Source organism: Notamacropus eugenii, chromosome 2 (assembly GCF_028372415.1).
Source record: "Notamacropus eugenii isolate mMacEug1 chromosome 2, mMacEug1.pri_v2, whole genome shotgun sequence".
Lineage (NCBI taxonomy): Eukaryota > Metazoa > Chordata > Mammalia > Diprotodontia > Macropodidae > Notamacropus > Notamacropus eugenii.
In genome coordinates, this window is record NC_092873.1 from 377,992,601 (window position 1) to 378,011,228 (window position 18,628).

Here is an 18,628-nt window from a genome sequence, read left to right on the forward strand (position 1 = left end):
CTTTAGGTTATCTCTTCTGTTCAAGTTTCTGTTTCTTTGAATCATTCCATTTTTTCCTGCCAGGGATCTCAACTCTGGCCTCTGTGCTAATTTCTGTTGCTTAGTTTCCGTGGAGGAGCATATTTTCTCGAACAAATACAACAAAAATACAACCTCCCCCCTCAACATTAGATAATATTGTTTGGGTTTGTTCTGAATAGGATGGAATCAATGGTACATATTACTTTGGCAGGGCCATTGTCAGTCATGACTTTTTGTCTCGCCACTGGACTCGAAGACACCATCCTCATGCCATTGGCTCTCTTCGAGAAAAAGGACGAACAGCAATTATTTTGACACACTGTGGTAATCATTTTGGTGTCTTAACTCCTAGTGTTTAAAGATTTACCTCTCGATAGGTTTTCACTACTCCTGGAATGTCATAAAAGACAGTTGCTGTTCCCGGACTCCTGGCCACTACTGCCCCAGAGAGGATGTCTGTTTGCAGAATATTTTCAGATGAAATCATCCATGTCCCAGGTTCACCTAGCAAAAATAACCAAAAAGAGAGTGCCCCTGGGCTTTAGCCCTGGATGTACCTCAAAGGAAGAAAAAGCCTTTCACGTCACCTTGATCCCAGTACCTTATTCACAGAATTGAAACAGGAAGCTCCAGATCCAAAGACTTTTGGCATAGAACATACATCTCCCCTCTGGAAAGATATATTCCATTTTCTTGAAAATCTTTTCTTGTGATTACTTTATCTATCTCTTCTTCCCCCTTCCTTAATAATATAAGACCTATTGGCCTATAGGATAATAAGGCAGGCTAGTGAGTTGGAGGACACTCTCTCCCCTTTCCTCCTCAAAATAAAGGATAATAAAGGCTATTTATGCAGTTCAGAGAGAACTCTAGTTATACTTTTTCAGATACTATCAAGGGCTAACATTTACATTTAACTACTAGGAAGACTAAAAAAAGAGGGGGTTGGCAGAAAATCTTGCTTGTATACTCTACCTTACTTCTTCAGAAGTTGAAGGAATATGGAAGACTGCTTTAAATGACATAAACTGGCATGAGGCCATTTGGTTTACCCATTCTGAATAGTGGAAGTTATTGTGAACATAAGGGAAACTCCAGAACATGCATAATAAGGGAGGATAAAAGAAGCCTCTTGTCCATTAACAACAGACACCAACTTCTAGGAATCTATGATTGTGATATTACAGAAGTATTACAATCACAGTGTCTCTAATCTAGAAGCAGACGTGCCCACTGGTTGGTCCTAAGCAGCTACCATGAGCAGTTCAGGTCTTGAGGGACTGAGATGTGCTCTGGACCTAAAAGATATACTTTTGCACTAAATGTCAGAAATGGAGTCCTTGCTGAACCAAGTTCCCAATGCTTTTCCCAAATGCAGATATGGACACACACAATTCCCACAGGCAGCTGCAGAGTCATAACTATACCCCGTTTCAGTCTTTCTTGAAAAACTACACGGAGCCACCATCCTCCCATCCAAGGTCTGATGTTAGATTTGTTGAGAGCTGAGCAAAACCACAGAGCCCCTTCTGTTGGCAAGAACAATGTTTTGTTGTGATCTCATCTAACTCAATGACACTTTTTAGCCTAGAAACTCTTTGCTGAACATAAGTGGTTTTCCTCCTTTAGAACTCAAACCCTATCAAAATGAAGACTGATTGAAATTGAGCCTTTAATTTTATTCCATGACATCCAATACATGCAAAACCAAGTTTTTAAATTAGGATCCTGTAGATGCTGCCCATAGAATTTATTTTTCCACCCTACATCCTTAGTTACTACTCTTCTCAGAGTATACCCATTGTCTGGGGTGCTGGGCATGTTAGAGATGATAGTTAAGTATGTTTGCTTGAATTAGTTAGAACAGTGACCATAGCTTTCAGTGATACTCAGTGCAGGGCTATGTACAGTCATTCATTCACTCATTCAAGAAACACTTATTAAAAACCCATTATGTGCTAGGCACTGTGCATGGTAACAAATAGTTAATAAATGTCATAGGCTGAGCACCTGTAGAGAGAAATGAGAAGTACCAGTTGATGTGAAATTCCCAAAACAGAGAAAGAAGTGATTCTGCTTATGCCCACTCACTCTCCAGTCCCATCCTCAGAAATGCTAGGACTCTTCATTCCAGAGGACAAGCATAGGACCTTGTATGTAGTAGGAACTTAAATATGCTTGTTGGACTTCATTAGATGGGAAAAAGCCCTCAGAGTCAGGCCACTTTCTAATTCTCCATGGGATGGAAAGGGGATACAAACCATCATGGTTGACGAGGTAAGTACTGAAGCAGATGACATCGCCAACAAAGATAAGCCTGGTGTCAGGCTCAATGGCATGCTCCACTGTGACAGGGATATAGTCAGCCATGCCTGGGTGTCTCTGGTCCCAGAGCCCAACAAGGGTCACTCCCCGGTTAACAGCCTGCGCCATGTAAGTGTAATTCTTATTCCCTGGTCCAATCAGCAACAAATCATCCCTGAAAGTAGATAGAGAAGGAACATGCATTCATTAAGGGCCTACCATGGACCAGGCCCTGTGTTAAGTGCTTTGCAAATATGTCATTTGATCCTCACAACAGTGGGGAAGCAGGTGCTATTTTTATTCCCATCTTCCAATTGAGGAAACTGAGGCTGACAAAGGTTAAATGACTTGCCCAGGGTCACACAGTTGGTCGGTGTCTGAGGTCAGAGTTGAGCTCAGGTTTTCCAATCTCCAGGCCCAGTGATCTATTCATAGCAGAAGCTGAGAAGGAGACATCTTTAAAAATGCATGAGCAGAATCCTGTTCTCCCAGGCAGAATGTATACCACATGGCATTTAGTAGCTCAGGGCTTAGAGGAAATTTTTAACATCTTAAGAATATAAATAACTAGATGTTAAGAAACAGATAAATTTTCTTTATATAGTATCCAGCATAGCAATACTCATAAGAGGTCAATAAAAGCTTTTTGATGAAGACACTATGGAATTTACTGAGTAAAAATTTAAAAAGGAATCCTGGACATCTGATCCCTTTGAATTCAGAAGTACTGGGACCTGGGAAGCTACTGTATTCTAAAAGTTTTCCACTTAAAATACCATGCTAAAATCCTTAAGTCTTTTTAGTCATATTCTTAGCTTCACACAAAAGAGGTCAGGTGATTAACATGAAAAGGAATTCAGTTGGGTAGCTGTACAACATGGAATAAACTTATAGGAACTTAAGCATAGGACTCAATGATGCACTGAATTCCCTACCGATTCAGGGCCAAGTAGAGTTGTGTGTTGTGTGTGTGGAATTTCTCTCCAATGCTGTCATAGAACTGGACAGTGAAGGTGAGAGACATGCCCAAGGGAAATGCTGATAGGACTGTTCCTGGAGCGGTGTAGAGTTTGGGGTGGGTACTCATCCGCAGGTACGTCACTGGTGCCACCTGTGGGAGGTAAAGCTTCTTAGTGCAGCAGGGAACGTAAGGTAGAATGGTGGACATGTGTTATCAAAACAAAGACATACAGGGAAGAACAGGTGCTATTGCTCTTCAAAGGAAAATACCATTAGTTCTCAACTGAGGCAGGGAAGGAGCAGGGTTACCTGGAGGCTGGACAGCATGAATACTTGACATATAGAGACAATAAAGACTGTGGCTCCAAGTCATAAAGCAGTTTCTAACAAGTAGAGCTGTATAACAACAGCCTAGGAGTAAAGGCTGGATGCTGTGAAGGCTCTGGAGGGATATTTAAGTCTTATACATTTTTGTATCCTCCACAATACAGGGCCTTGCATAGTATATACTCAGCAAATATCCAATGAATGAGAGTCTATCAAGGCATTTTCTGAACTGTGTCGGAAATGTGGATGACCTTCCAGATCTAAATTCTGTGGTTCTAATGACAAAAGTGCATTTTAGGCAAAGGCTTTACTTTTGATATTCAATTCAGAAAATATTTATTAAGTGCTTACTCTGTGCCAGGTACTATGTGACATAATGGGGCTACAAAGGATATTTTCCACTATAGCTGTTTATGACGAAACCAGTGGATCTTGTGGTATGTTGGACTTGCTGGTAGGCCCTCAGAAATACCCTGATCTCTCAGATCACTTGCCACTTGACAGTTGATAACATCTGCCAGAATCAGTCTCTTTTCGTGATTGCTTAACCATACTCTCTAAGGAAGATATCAAATACTAAAAAAGCTTACACTCCTAATTATGTAGCTTTAAGATTATACAGTCATGCAGCATTTCATCAAATGTTCCTGAACGCACCTGGACCCCAGTTATGGCTGTCTGATTGACTCCAAAAGGCTCCAGAGAAGTGACTTCTAATACAGCAGTACCTGCGATAGCACCAGCTTTCAGGAGCCCTTGGCCATCCTCCTCGATGACAGATGAATTGGGAAAACACCTGAGAACCCTGGAACTTACAAAGGCAGCCCCTTCCCTAGGCAGATTAAATGAAGGCCTTCAGTTAGGTTCTGTTTTAACTAAAGGGGAATGAGAAAAGTTTTTTAGGATTATTTCTAAGATTGCGCCCTTAGAAGGTTATCCCATTTCCAGGATGTCTGATGGTCTCAGGTGAAGGCTCACCCTTAGATTGTGCTAAATTTTTTAAATAAAATTCCTTTATGAAGTATGTTTAAAAAGTTGTACCCAGGGTTTGTCTTCCTGAGTCAAATATCTTGAAGAAGGTATTTAAAGCGAAATTCACCAGGTAGAGCTCTCCCCTCCTTTTAACTACCTGTTAGTATGCAGTTTGAGCTGAGAATTCATAGACATCAGAATTTGCTCTGCTGGGCATTCTGGACAGAAAAGTTGGAGCTTTTCAAACACCTGTGATAAGAAAGCATCGTTTTTAAAAAAGTGAAAAATACAGATTGAAACATTTTCACCATGATGATATCTATTAATGTGGATCTGGAAAACCTTTTAATACAAGGTAGGTGTCAGGAAGACCAATCCCCTTCCTCATTCTCAAGTGGTCTCTTGTGATAATAATGACAGCTGCAAAGTGACACATCTATTTTCTCTTTGCATGAGCGTGAACCCTGGCCAGTCACCTAACATCTCTGAGTCTCTGTTTCTTCATCTGTATTATCTAGGATAACAAGAACACCTGCCTCATAGGGTCATTGTGAGTATCAGATGAGAGGACAACTAACTAACATATAAGGTTGTGCTTTGCAAACCTTAAAGTGCCACAGAAATACAAGCTGTTATTCCTATTTTTACTGCTGTTTTGGTCCTAGTGTACAACCAGGCAGTCCATCTGTTTCCCTTAATTTCATTGCACAGCTCGCTCCCTTCTTTTTCTAGTCACGCATATCCTTGAGGTCTCTTACACTATGTCTCACATTTAGGTGACTATTGGTGATGTGCTGCTGCTGACTCACACTCACTAGGCCTCTCCCCACTGCTCTTTGGGTCGCATGTAACTGTGATTCTTTTGACAACATAATGTTGTATGATTTATAGCCATTGAGCATCATCAAGAGACTACTGGAATTGGAAATACATGCTTTTGCAGCCACAAACAGCTTAGAATCATTTACAATGCTGCACAATTTCCCAAATATGATGCAACCTGCTGTCGAGCTCTTATTCAGTTCTAAGCCCAGCTCACTGTCTACCTGCTGTACCTCTCTCTATCCTCCTTAGTCCTCCCCTCTCCCTCTTTTTCTTTTCCTCACCCACCCCTACTCACACAATCTGTAACAGTCCAACTGCATACTCTAATATGAACAATAAGCATTTTTCATGTTTTGTCCTAATGGTAATGGCTAGGTTGGCTATCAATGGCTATCATTGTGGGATATCCTCGATATAGTCTATGGACTAATGTGTGTGAATATATTACATGTGAACATATATGTATGTTTGTGAATGCCTATTGGACAGACATCAAAATGGACAATGGGTTGGGCTCAGAATTGGGCAGAATTTAACGTTACAGTATTGGAAAATTTGCAAAAGTCTTTTAAAGACTCCAAGCTTCTTCCTGAAATGAAGGCCCATTCCAATGTACTTCTGATATTCCTGGATAGCTACCAGGCATGAAACACTAAAATCTTTGAAGAACTGATAATGAGGCTTGCCAGAGGACAGTGGAGAAATATGTGGTAGTGTGAACAGGCTTAAACAAGAAATCATAAAGGAGAATTAGAGAGAATATCAATAAATAAAATGGATGAGGAGAGAAGATGGCTTTCTTATGTGGTTAGAGCTAGAGATAGTCAATGGAAAGCCCGTTCACTCCCCTATGGTAGCTTCTTAGTATCAAGAGAAATGGATGTTGAGTAGTTCTACTGAAGTGAGCTTGTGTCAAGATATGAATAAGAGTCAATATACACTTGGAGCTGGTAGAAACCTTAGAGGTTACTGAGTCTAGTTATCTCAGTTTATAGAAATGGAATGGAGACCCAGAGAGTTTAGGAGCATATTCAAAAACACAGATTCCCTGGAGTATATGGTTATTTGTCTACATATTGTCATTCCCACCCACTAATTATCAATAAAACATAAGCTTCTTGGAGATCCAAAATACAAAAAAATTGACACTGTAGTCTTTTGTCACCCTATATAACATTTTGTAAATAACATCATACTCTAAACCATACTCGTTGGTTGTTTCCACTTGGCAAAGAAATCAAGTGTCTGCTGAGTGAGGTAATTTGTGGAACCTTTTGGGCTTCTCATTTTGGTGACTGTTTTGCAATGTTAAAACTTCTCTAAGAAGTAATGATGATCACATTCTTTACTTCTGTCCAGTTTTTCAGTCTATGGCTTTTTTTTTTTAATAGGTCAGACTGCTGTGACTGTAATTATGACCAGTATCTTCTTTCTATCTTTATTCTCTCTTCTAATTTAGGGTGACACCTCATTGTGGCAGCTATTTCTAGCTACAGGTGCTATATTTTTCAGTGTTTTCTTTCCCTGCAACCTCTAGGTGTCAGAGAAAAACAGAAAAGTGGTTGTCAGCAGTTTAGGATTTTTAAGGCTGCTCCTTTCATTTTTTATTCAATTCAATATGTAATAAGTATTATTTCTGAGTCATGCTTAGTGGGAAAGAGATGAAAATCTCAAATGAGATGGGGGCTGAGCCAATTTGCTAAACTATGAATTGTCAGGAAAAGCATTCATACCTTTAGCCTGTAATATACTGAGCTCAGGCTTAGCTGCTGGGAATCAGAGGATCCTAGTAAGCCCTTTTTGTGCATGTGCAAGAGGGCTGAGCTGAGACTTGGTACAGCTTGAACCCAGAGCACCATCTGCTGGCATACAGAGGGAGTGCACTTTGAATAGCCATTCCTGCAGGGCTTCTGTGTCAGGGACATGAAAGACTGGTTGCCCAACTATTGAGGCATATGTGCTTTGCCTGTCCTTTATCTATCTGTCTTGCCATTACTCAGTACAATGTAAAGCAGATACTCCTATGGAGAAAACTCTTTACTCTTGTTACATTAGTACTGATTTTAACCTTTAACTGGCTGATGATCTCACTGGACATGAACAGCTGATTCAAAAACAAATCCTCAATCAGTAACCGGTGGTTTTGTGTCTGTTAGGATAGAAATTAGTTTTTTGATGTTATTTCATTTAGCACCATCTGACTCTTGACTTGGACACTTAGTGTTCATGATATACAAGTCTAAGGAGCTTCTGAATAGTCTGCATGTTTTTTGTTTTTGTTTTGTTTTGTTTTTGACTTTTTTCAGTTCTTGATCCCGAACCATACTTTCCTATTCATATTTGCACCATCTTGCCCTATATGTCCATCTCCACACTAAAGTCACCATCAGGTATCAAAGTATATGCTAACTTTGTATGGAGAATCTTAAGTTTGTCATAAATCTGCTGATTTCTTCATCATCTGCAACAAATTTTGACATCAAAGATGAAATGATTTTCAAAGGAATACCATCTTTGCCTCCTGGCTTTCTTCAAGTTTCAATTAAAATAAAATAAATGCTTGTCAAATGATAGAAGAATCAAAGAAGTGAAGGTAGGGCAGATAGCTTTTGTTTTCCATCAGTCATTTCCTATCTTCCAGACTTCATTCTCCGTTGTAAAAAGGAAAGACAATTATGTAATAACATTTGTTTTTCCTTTAAACGATCTTTTCATTTACATTGTGGAAGTTACTTTGTAAATTCTTCTCCTGGTTCTGCTTATTTCTCTCTGTATGAGTTTATACAAATCTCTCTACATTTCTCTTAATTTTTCACATTAATCATTTAATGCAAAATAATATTTTGGGAATCTTAGTTTGGTACAGGTATAGTCCCTTCCCCACTGTGTAACAAAAGTCTCTTTTCTTTTCTGATCAGCCCCAATCTCTTTTTAATAAAAGGAAGATCATATAATTTAGGATTGACTTAAAAGTTCTTCAAGCACTAAACACCAGGAAAGGTCACAAGCCAATCAGGATTCCTTCCGTTTAAGGCACTTATGCAAACCTTCTCAATAATCACAGGAATTCTGTAAAATAGGCACGAAAGATAACTTTATGCTTTTTAAAAATAGGAACTGGGACTTAGAGAGGCTAAGTGACTTGCTCTGTAAGGTTACAAGGGTGAAAAGAGGTAGACTCACATTTTAAGAAACCTGATCTTTTGACAAAAAAAAAAAATCATTCCCGGGTCCTAAGGAACAGGAAATGGATATCTGAAATGAGGCATTTTTCTTTTGGGTTTTAAAAATAAGGGTACTTGGATTCAGTCTAAGAATTCTTTTACGTATTATAATTATCTCCTCACTGTGCTAGAATATTTTGTGGTTAACTACGTATGGGAACAAATGTGAACAATAAACCTCAAGATCCTTGTGCAAGGCACACATTCATATCATTTCAGGAACTTGGTTCTCTGCCACTCTACCCTTCCTGCTCTGACTTCCACTGGGCCACTGTGTTGTTTATGGCCTTATGTGAACTAAGCCTTATGAGTGAGACACAGAAATGGAATAGACTATAAGGAGTACATGAGTGAAAAAATGGTCAAGATATTGGGGGTCAGAAGCCTACCCTGGAGACCTTCCTGGCATTCACCTCTTTCTAGATTTCTATTCAAAACAAATTTCCAAGGATGATGAAGAAAGTGAGTTCCTATGCCTTTGTGCCACAAAATGAAGAAACTCCTAGGGTTTAGGCACTTACCAAAATCTGGACTTCATCGGATAGTTCTGATAAACTCCCCTCAAATTGTCCAGAAGAGATGTTCATACAGCGCACAGTGACTTTGATGCTGGTCCTCCCTGCTGCTTTAGTATGAACTGACATGGCAAAATTATTCTCTTCTGGGAGCTGTAGGGAAACCTAGCAGAGATGGGACAAGAGATGTTCAAGGGCAACAAAACCCTGGACCATTTCCTCTCTACCATAATGAAAAGAAGGGGAGAATGTGGGTTGGAAATAAGTACCTTTAAATGTTGGAGTACAAAAACTTATTTTTCTCTTGTTTCTTTGTCATGGTCTTTTTGCCTCTCAGCTTTGCCCACAAGTTGCCTCATTCCATAAAATATCTTAATATATTCATAGTTTCTGCATGTGCTGCACAATAATTTTTATGTCTCTTTCATATTCATAAAGACCAGAGTCAGTTTGTTGGTAGATGAGATGAGGAATTCTTCCAATAGCGTCAAGGAAAAGAGGGAAGCAATCTGCTACTAAAGTTGAAGAGAGAGGCAAGGGCATAGCTGAATGGGAAATTTAAAGTCTTAGGACTACAGAAATTAGTTTCCCTCTTTCCCTTTCTGCATTCACCAATTCTGGTAGGAAGGCAATGCAGTAGCAGAAGTGATAGTGATCGTGGTAGAACCTGATAGGAGTCTAAGCTGTACTTGGTTAGGGGAAGGGCTTTTACTTCGATCTAGTCTCTTGAAAGAAGAAATTATAAGGCAGCGTGAGCCTTAGGCAAAATTCTGAAGTATGTGTCTTCTACCTTCTTTTCTGATATTCTCCTTCCCCTTCATCTTGGTGTCCTCTCTCCCCTTTCTAGGATTTCAGTCCCCCAATGCTACACAAATTATATCTTTCTCCTGGAGAAACCTTCTGGCTTTGCTCAATTACCCTCCTTTCTCTTTGGTCACCCCAGCAATGTTCCCACAATTCTAGTTCCTGCAGCTTTTCATATTTGTAGGACCAGCCCTGACTTGAACTCAGGCCAGGAAGTTAAGCCTGGACCCTTGAAATCAAAGTGGTCAGAATGTTACTGGGGAGAGAGTGAGGATTAGGTAAAATTGTCATCATGGTCTATGAGCTCTTCTATCTTTCTTCCTACTTTTGCCAAACTACTGTTCAGCACAAATATATTTAAATCTATTGCCAAATGTGTCTGATGAACTTCACTGCATTTAATTTGATTATAATACTAAAACAATTCTGTAAACACACTTGGTCTTCATAGTTTACTGGTTTTGTAACATCTGCTTATAAATTTAAAAACTAGAAGAAATATTGCCCATGAGATCTATGTTCAGTAAGATATGCTCAGTGCTACTTACCAAGTCACAAATCAACTTTCTGCCTTTTTTTCCCTTCAAACTTTATTTTAAAATATTTTTGTTTCACTGGGGAGTAATAAATCAATATAGATTTATTTAACCTAAAATATAGATCTGTTTATATGGCTCCAGCATAGTAGGAGACAGATAGATGACCAAAAATCACATGACTTATCTGACAAAAAAGACTCTTAAAATATGATGAGAAGTCAATTAAAGCTAGAGAAGAGATACCTAGTAATACGACAAAGTAGCACTTTAAGACACAGAGCTGGACTAGTGTAACTCATTTACTTTTGGCTGAGAAAGCATGTTTAGCACAAGGAAACTTTAATTTCTTTGAGTAAAACTACAGGATACTGAAATTCCCAGACGACAAAAAAATCAGCATATTGCTCTCAACATCATATACAGGAAAGAAAATTAGTATCACTTTGACTCAAAAACTCAGAGTATTTCCAAGGAAGATTTTGACCTTGCAGCTGGAGGCAAATACCATGAAAACTATGACAAACTTCTCTGTGACTGTGCAACAGAAATTTTACGTCACAAAACACTTAACGATAAGCTCCTTTAGACAACATGTTGCTCCTACATAACTTTTTTATTCTCGACATCATTTGCTTCTCTGCCAACAAGGTTTGTAAGAGTTAGCCTAAGCTCCTAATACATTAATAACAAGCATAGTAAAGAGATTCTGAAATAGTGACATAATGGATGAATTCATACCTCTGAGTGCCTAGGTACCAAATCCAGTACATCTCGTTTGCTCATTGACCAGTGGAATGTGAGTCCAGGGTTTGCATTGCTGAAGGAGAAAGGGGTCTGGGTACTGCTTACCCCCATGACGTAGACAGGCATCTGATAGAAAAAAAGTATCATAATACTAGTCACCCACCCAGCTGACACTGGTGGAATGACCGCGTCAGCGAGGCCTCGCACTCACCTCTGTGGCTGTAATGAGACGCGTCGCAGCTGCAAGGATCCTTACAGCCCTAAGCTGGACAACTTCTACCTGCACTTCATCCTGCCCAGGAAGGTGAAAAGAAAATGTAAATATGAAAGGAGTGTCTACAGCATGGAGAGAGGAGCTTGGATGAGGGCTCTAACTACAATGCTAATTTTGGTAGTAGAAGCAAAGCTCAAAATGCCAATTAGGGCTGAGAATGTGACTTTTCTCTAAGAAATTCCTTGAGGAGGAAAGGTCTCTTTAATAACAAAAGGTCAAAAGAAGCACTCCTCACAGTAGAAAAAAAAAAAGGTGTAAACAAAGTAGGTGTTCATTGACTGTGGAATGGCTGATCAAATTGTGATCAATCAACAGACATGCTGTGTTAGTCAATATGCCTACTACGTGACAGGATCTTTGCTAGGTGTTAGGAATACAAAGACAAAAATGAAAAAGTCCCTTCCTCCAAAGAGCTTATATTCTACTGGGGGAGATAATACACACATGAATACCTATAGAAAATGAGGTGACTTTTGAAGGATATGAAGGATTCTCAAGAGAAGGTAAGGAGGGAGGAAGGGCATTATAGACATCGAATGGTCTGTGCAAAGGCATGAGGAGGGGAGATGGAATGTCATCTGTGAGCTGAGTTTTACTGGACCATAGAGGAAAGGGGAATAATAAATAATAAATTTGTTAAGTTAAGTTAGGGTCAGGGTGTGAAGGGTCTCATTGGCCGAATAGAGGTACATAAAGGTTCTGGAATATTATTTTGCTGTAAGAAATTAGAAATATGTACGATGCAAAGTAGAACTAAAAGAATAATATTCTTAATGACTACAATAATGCAAAAGAAAAGATCGTCAAAAAGAAGCTCAACTCAGATAAAATACAGCGGACAACTTTTATTATAGAAAAAAAGGAAAAACATACCTCTCTCTTCTTGGCAAAGGGATAGAGGAGGCTACAGACATGAAATGATGCCTATTACTGTATGAGGTGACTTAGATAATTAAAAATTTTCTTTTACAAACGTGGTTTCAATAAGAGAATATATTGGAAAGTTATGATGCTTTCTTAAGAAACTATCAAAGTTATTGTTTGGGAAGGAAAAAGAAGAAATTCCTTGGGGGGATGTGCCTTGTTTTGCAGTACTAAGAGTGATGCTACATGGACTGTAGGGTTTCAGATAAAGACTGTACATTACCTGGGCCCATTTGAGGAGAGCCAGGTAAAGGGGAAAGGAAAGGATCTTTCTATGATGTCAATACTGGCAGAAAGTTAAGGGGAGAGGGAACAAGTGAAGAGCCCCAAAGATGTACCTGAGAAAATACAATGACTCTGCCAGTATCTTCATTGACTGTCTGGATGGTTCCACGAACCACAGCTGTGCCGACCTCTTGTCCTGTGACCTGCCCTCGCCTATTAACAACAGCCACAGTCTGATTACTGATGGAGAAGTGAATGATAGACTGAGGTTGGGGACCACCTTCTGACATTACCTGGAATTTATTTAAACATAGCAATGAGCAATTGGAGGATGACAAGAATCCACATCCTACTTCCCAAGTTTTTCTCTCTGTCTCTCTCACCACCTGTTTTCCCAAGCACACCAGTGTATTGCTAATCAAACTCGCTGCAGAGTAAATGGATGAGCTGGAAACAGCTCAGAGATTTTCAAGTGCCAGGTTGTACTATGCATGTCAGAGTTAGGAAAAAATGTTTTTTTCCTCTTAGTCAGATCCTGTTAGAATTAGGTTTGGAACAGAGTAGAGGAAGCCCACAAGAAGTGGGAGGAGTGAGTCTCATTCCTCTCTGCCTTTATGATTACCTGCATCATGTTGGTTGGAATCAGTGTCATTTTCTCTGGAACAAGTCTGAATGGAGGAAACACCTTTGGAGAAAGAATCAAAAGGAAAGTAATTATTCAAGTCAGGTTTTTTTTTGTTTTGTTTTGTTTTTAACTGCCCAGGTTTCAGATACCACTTTTTTTTTGACTAAAGGACATTTTAGGGTTTTCTTTTCAAAAAGAGCAAACAATAACAGAAAGACGGGCAACAAACCACAGCCCAGAAAAAGGACAAAGTATGAATTTTAACCCAGATGATTTTCTTACTTTAATCTGTCGAGGGGTTGATGTGAACTTTCTTCCCATCTTATCCCTGGCAATAGCAACCAGTGTGGTTTGCCCAATGGTGACAGCTCGAAGAATATAGCTTTCAGAGTATTCATCTTGTTCCTCCATGAACCTGTAGAGATCCATAAATTGTCAGGAGTATCGTACAAGGGATTAAAAGGGATCTTATCTTGGTAGTGCCCAAGCTATGGGCTTTCCTGGTTAGGTAGGCAAGTTGCCAAGGACTTCATATCCTGCTTTTTCACAGCTTCAGAAAGCTCTTGGTAGCTTGCAATGCCAAAGATCAATGACCAGAAATGAATGTCCAAAGCCAAGATACATTTCTGGGCAATGGCAGGAAGCTCGAGAGAAGCAGTGGCTTGTCCTGGAGCTCTAACAGAATAACAACCATATAAGCAAATACATAATGAGGCCCCATCTCAGACTGGCAGGAATGGCAAACCATCTAATGGTTCTGCATTTCCTATTACCTATGAGGGGATTACCAGCAAAGCTACGCACAAACATAGACTGTTCTAGCCCAAAGTACCTCTACAGAAATGAGAACTCTACTGAAATTTGTTTTCCTCATCACTAATAACCTTCTAATTGCAAATTCCAAAAACGTTTTCCTGTCAAATTCCTTGATCCTTTGTACAGCATTTGCCATTCCTCCTTGGACTTCTTTCTTCAGCTGCTGGTGGCTTCCTTGCAAGTGTGCCTTCCATCTACGCTATATATCTTCTGGGTATACATGGTTATTCACAATGTGTTTTTGCCTTTATTTGTATGCTCAGTGCTTAGCACAGTGCCTGGAACATAGTAGGTATTTAATGTGTAATGAAAAGGCCCCGAGTCAGGAGATAGGAGGGTCATGTGTGAGAAACAGCGAGAAGGTCAGTGGAGTTGGACCATACACATTGTGAGTGAAGTTCAAGAAGAGTGGAGATATGGGAAGAGACCAGGTCAGGGAAGGGGTGGGGGGGAGGGAACCTGCAGCCTCAAGGCCACCTGTGGCCTTCTCTGTCCTTGGGTATGGCTTTTTGACGGAGTTGAGTCCTTTTATTAAGGGGATTTGTTCTGTGAAGTTTCGATTTAGTTCAAGGGCCTAACTTGAGGACCTAGAGGGCTACATGTGGCCTGGAGGCCACAGGTTCTCCATCCCCTGGTCTAGAACAATGAACAAGACAATAAATCAATCCCTAATTTATAGCATTTGCCAATTTTTGACACATAGGGAGCAGAGTAGAAACATGGCCACAGAGAGATAATGGTTACTAGGGGTTGGAAAGAACTTCCAGATTTGTGACACCATCCCCTCCCTCCCCAGCCTCAGGAAAGAGAGCTGGCTATGCTTTCTGCCTCCGGAGAGTTGGATGGCAGAGAGGGTCTCCCCTCAGGGGAAAAAACCTTCTGGGCCCTGACGTAAGTAATCCCAGAATTATGAGTGGCCTGGGCACGCATTCTCTATATGTAATATGTACCTTATTACAACTGAACTTGAAAGTTTTTGTCCACTCTTCCCGTGGACATCACGTGCATTTGTAGGAGAATGTCTCACAGCTTTTTGAAGGGAGGGGCTGTTTGGAAGCTATTGTTTTTACATCATCTTCATAAGTGCCTTTGCTAAGAGCTAATGTGGTACTGGAAGACTGTTAATGGAAGTATACCAGTAGGGTCTCAGAAGCTACACTTTACAAAGTAACCTTCAGGGTAACTTTAGAATCCAAGATTAACCGCCACCCTCTGAGGAGGCATCCTGTGATTGGGAATACAAGTTTGGGGAGTGGCCCAGATGGGGGGTTATAGTCAGATGATTATTTTTATAACAAGACAGATTATGAACTGAGAAGTTTTATGATAAAACAGAAATGAGAAGGCAGAGAAAACTCAAAGGAGTTAGAATATGTGAAAGGAGAATCTCCTGGAAGTGAGGAGAGACTTAAATAAAATAGGAAGAAAGAACTACTGATAATGATACTCACGTTAGTGTGACAATGGTAGAGGCCAACTGAAGTTTTAGATCCATATTTCTGAAGTACTTATTTAGGAATGGGCGTTTGGAATGCCCTAGAACTCTCACTGTCACTAATACAGATTTCCCAATCTCAACCTGAGAGTAAAGAGAAAATGGTAGATTTGAATATTTTTTGGTTGAAAGGTACCAAGATGTACCATGATAGGTTGTTAGACTTGGAATCAAGGCAATCTGAGTTCAGATTCTGCCTCTGATACTTGCTAACTACATGACCATAGGTGAATCACTGAGCCTCAATTTTCTCAACTGTATAAAAAGAATAAAGCAGCTATGATCATTATTATTATTACTTACAATAAGCCTAGTGACAATAGTAGAGGACAACTGAAGTTTTAGATCCATATTTCCGAAGTACTTAATTAGGAATGGGTATTTGGAATAGCCTAGAACTCTCAAAGCACAGAAGAGCCCACGTCACCCTCATCTCTGTGAGGACCCAAGCTGCAGAAGTGGTACAAGGGGGTGTGAAAGAAGAGCCAGGGCCACATTACATTTTGCCTGCCCACTTCTTTTAACCAAAGCAACTTAATCTCTGCATACTATTTTTAGCATTCTGCTCTTGGATTTCACCATATCTTCAAAACAATTTAATTTTCACATTTCATCTCTTTTTAAAAAGTAGAGGCTATAGTGTTATTTTTTTAAAAATTAATTCCCCATGCTTAGTATGCGAGCCCAATAGCAAACTCCTGCTGTGATAATGATGACCACACTAGTTGTGGTGGCAAGCAAACACTTCTTACTTTGTCAATCAGATCCACCTCCAATTCTTGCATGTCTGACACTCGAAGGTGGGCCAATGCTGGGCCCAAGAAAGCCAGGCACAGATCGTAGACCTCCAAGGTGAGAAATCCAGGATGTAATGGGACCACCTGTAACAAATGAGATGGTAGAGGGGTATGAACAGATTTAACCCAAACATAAAATGAACATTTTTGTGCTCGCATGGTACCTGGCATATAGCAGATGCTTAATAAATGCAAGCTGATTAATTAATTCATCTTGCCCCACTCATGAAAGGAATTGTAACTGAGTTTTACAAAGAGACTTCTCAATAATTGCATGTGACTTTTTTTTGTGATGTAAACTTTAAGTGGGGAGGTAAACATCTCTGGAAAGCTTTTCACAAAACCACACTTAACATTTATATGGTAATGAATGAAGCTGATTTTAGAGTGGGATACTAGTTATATACTAGAAATAGATCTGCTTCCTCAAGGGTGAAAGGGAGGAGAATATTTGACTAATTGAAATTTAACTCTTCAGGAGCCCTACTAAAAACGACCAAAGAGTAGTTCATTTTGTTCCTACATGACACTTCACCAGGCTGGGTGCCTTTTCCCAACTGAAAACAGATTCCCTCCACTTCACTTCATCTCAGAGGTCATCCAATCCCACCTTCACCCCTTGCCCTATACCTGATAAGTGGTCATCTGGTCTTTCTTTGAAGGTCCCTTCTAGAGGGCAAAGAGCGCTGCCTCCTGAGGCCAGCCACTGCACTTCTAGAGCCTAAACACCCCCCTCTACAACTTCTAAGAATCTCTGCTGATTTTGCCTGCTGGGACTAATCAGCAGCATGGCACAGTAGAAAGAACAGCATATTTGTAGGCAGAGGATTTTGTTCAAATCATGGCTCCGTTGATGGTGTGGCCTTATGACCTTTCTGGGCCTTACTCAGTTTCCTTCTGTGTAAAATGAAGGAGGAAGGACTTGGATCAGTTCTGTCAGGTCTCTTCTAACTCCAAATCAATAACCCTAAATCTAATCACTCTTGTATTTAATGGTCCTTCAAATACTTAAAGACATTTGTGATTGTTATTCAGTCGTTTCATTCACGTCTGACTTTTCATGATCCCATTTGGGGTTTTCTTGGCAAACATGCCGTGGTTTGTCATTTCCTTCTCCACTTCACCTTACAGATGAGGAACTGAGGCAAACAGGGTTAAGTGACTTGCCCAGGATAACAAAACTAATAAGAGAATCTGGGGCCAGATTTGAACTCATGAAGGAAAGTCTTGATTTCAAGGCCAGTGCTCTATCCATTGAGCCACACAGCTACCCTGAAGATATTTAATAGTCTCTTAAATGCCAAATCCAATGGCCTTTTCTCAGTCCTCTTTCTCCTTGACACCCCTATAGCTTGTTACACTCTTAATCCTTTTCTTTTCCTCAATGCTCTCTTCTTTTTAGGTTTTCATGACAGTATTGTGATGCTGGCCACTTTCTAGGCTCCAGACATTTGCACTGGCTGTCCTTTATGCTTGCAATGCTTTTCCACATCCTTGAGCTTCCTTGGCTAATTTCAAGTCCCATAATATCTCATCTTTTACAAGTCTTCCCTGATCGCCCTTAATGCCAGTACCTTCCTTCTCTTTATTATCTCAGATGTATCCTGTACTTATCTTGGTTGTACATAGGTGTTTTCATGTCTTCTCCATCAGACTCTGAGCTCCTCAAGGGCAGGGACTGAATTTGCCTTTCTTTGTACCTCAGTGTCTAGCACAGTGCCTGGCATACAGTTGGTACTTAATAAGTACTTATTGACTGACAACTCAATCCAAAATTGAATTTTAAATGAAATTTAAATTAAAAAACACTCACAACAAACACATAATCCAGAAAAACAAATTCCCACACTGGGCATGCCCAAAAATTCATGTCTTCTCTGGAAGGATGTGGGTGGTATGATTCATCTTTAGTGCTCTGGACTAGGTAGATAATTACGTTAATCAGAATTCTAAAGTCCATCAAGGTTGTTTTTCTGTATAATGTTATTATTGTGCAAATTGTTCTTCTAGTTTGGTTCACATCACTCTGTATCAGGTCAGAAAGGTCTTCCCAGTTTCCTCTGATACTATCCATTTTGTCATTTTTATAGAAGAATAACATTCATTACTGTCACATATCACAATGTGTTTATCCATTCCCCAACAGGTAGGTATACCCTTAGTTTCCAGTTTGGGGGCTACAAGAAGAACGGTTTATGAGAATTTTTGTATATGTGGGTCCTTTCCTTCTTTCTCTG

General features: G+C 39.9%; 1 protein-coding gene across 6 annotated transcripts in view; it reads right to left on the reverse strand.

The window, feature by feature from the left end:
* NUP210L (nucleoporin 210 like) overlaps window positions 1-18,628 on the reverse strand; it is a 119,806-nt gene that overhangs the window by 20,106 nt on the left and 81,072 nt on the right. For all 6 annotated transcript variants that reach the window (XM_072637755.1, XM_072637757.1, XM_072637756.1 and 3 more), the window contains exons 21-33: window positions 16,347-16,475; window positions 15,551-15,678; window positions 13,566-13,698; window positions 13,281-13,343; window positions 12,772-12,951; window positions 11,447-11,527; window positions 11,230-11,361; window positions 9,155-9,313; window positions 4,742-4,833; window positions 4,270-4,444; window positions 3,261-3,436; window positions 2,283-2,500; window positions 389-525 (exon numbers count right to left, since the gene is read on the reverse strand). In XM_072637755.1, the coding sequence (XP_072493856.1) occupies window positions 389-525; window positions 2,283-2,500; window positions 3,261-3,436; window positions 4,270-4,444; window positions 4,742-4,833; window positions 9,155-9,313; window positions 11,230-11,361; window positions 11,447-11,527; window positions 12,772-12,951; window positions 13,281-13,343; window positions 13,566-13,698; window positions 15,551-15,678; window positions 16,347-16,475 (1,803 nt within the window). The remainder of the gene's footprint in view (window positions 1-388; window positions 526-2,282; window positions 2,501-3,260; window positions 3,437-4,269; window positions 4,445-4,741; window positions 4,834-9,154; window positions 9,314-11,229; window positions 11,362-11,446; window positions 11,528-12,771; window positions 12,952-13,280; window positions 13,344-13,565; window positions 13,699-15,550; window positions 15,679-16,346; window positions 16,476-18,628) is intronic.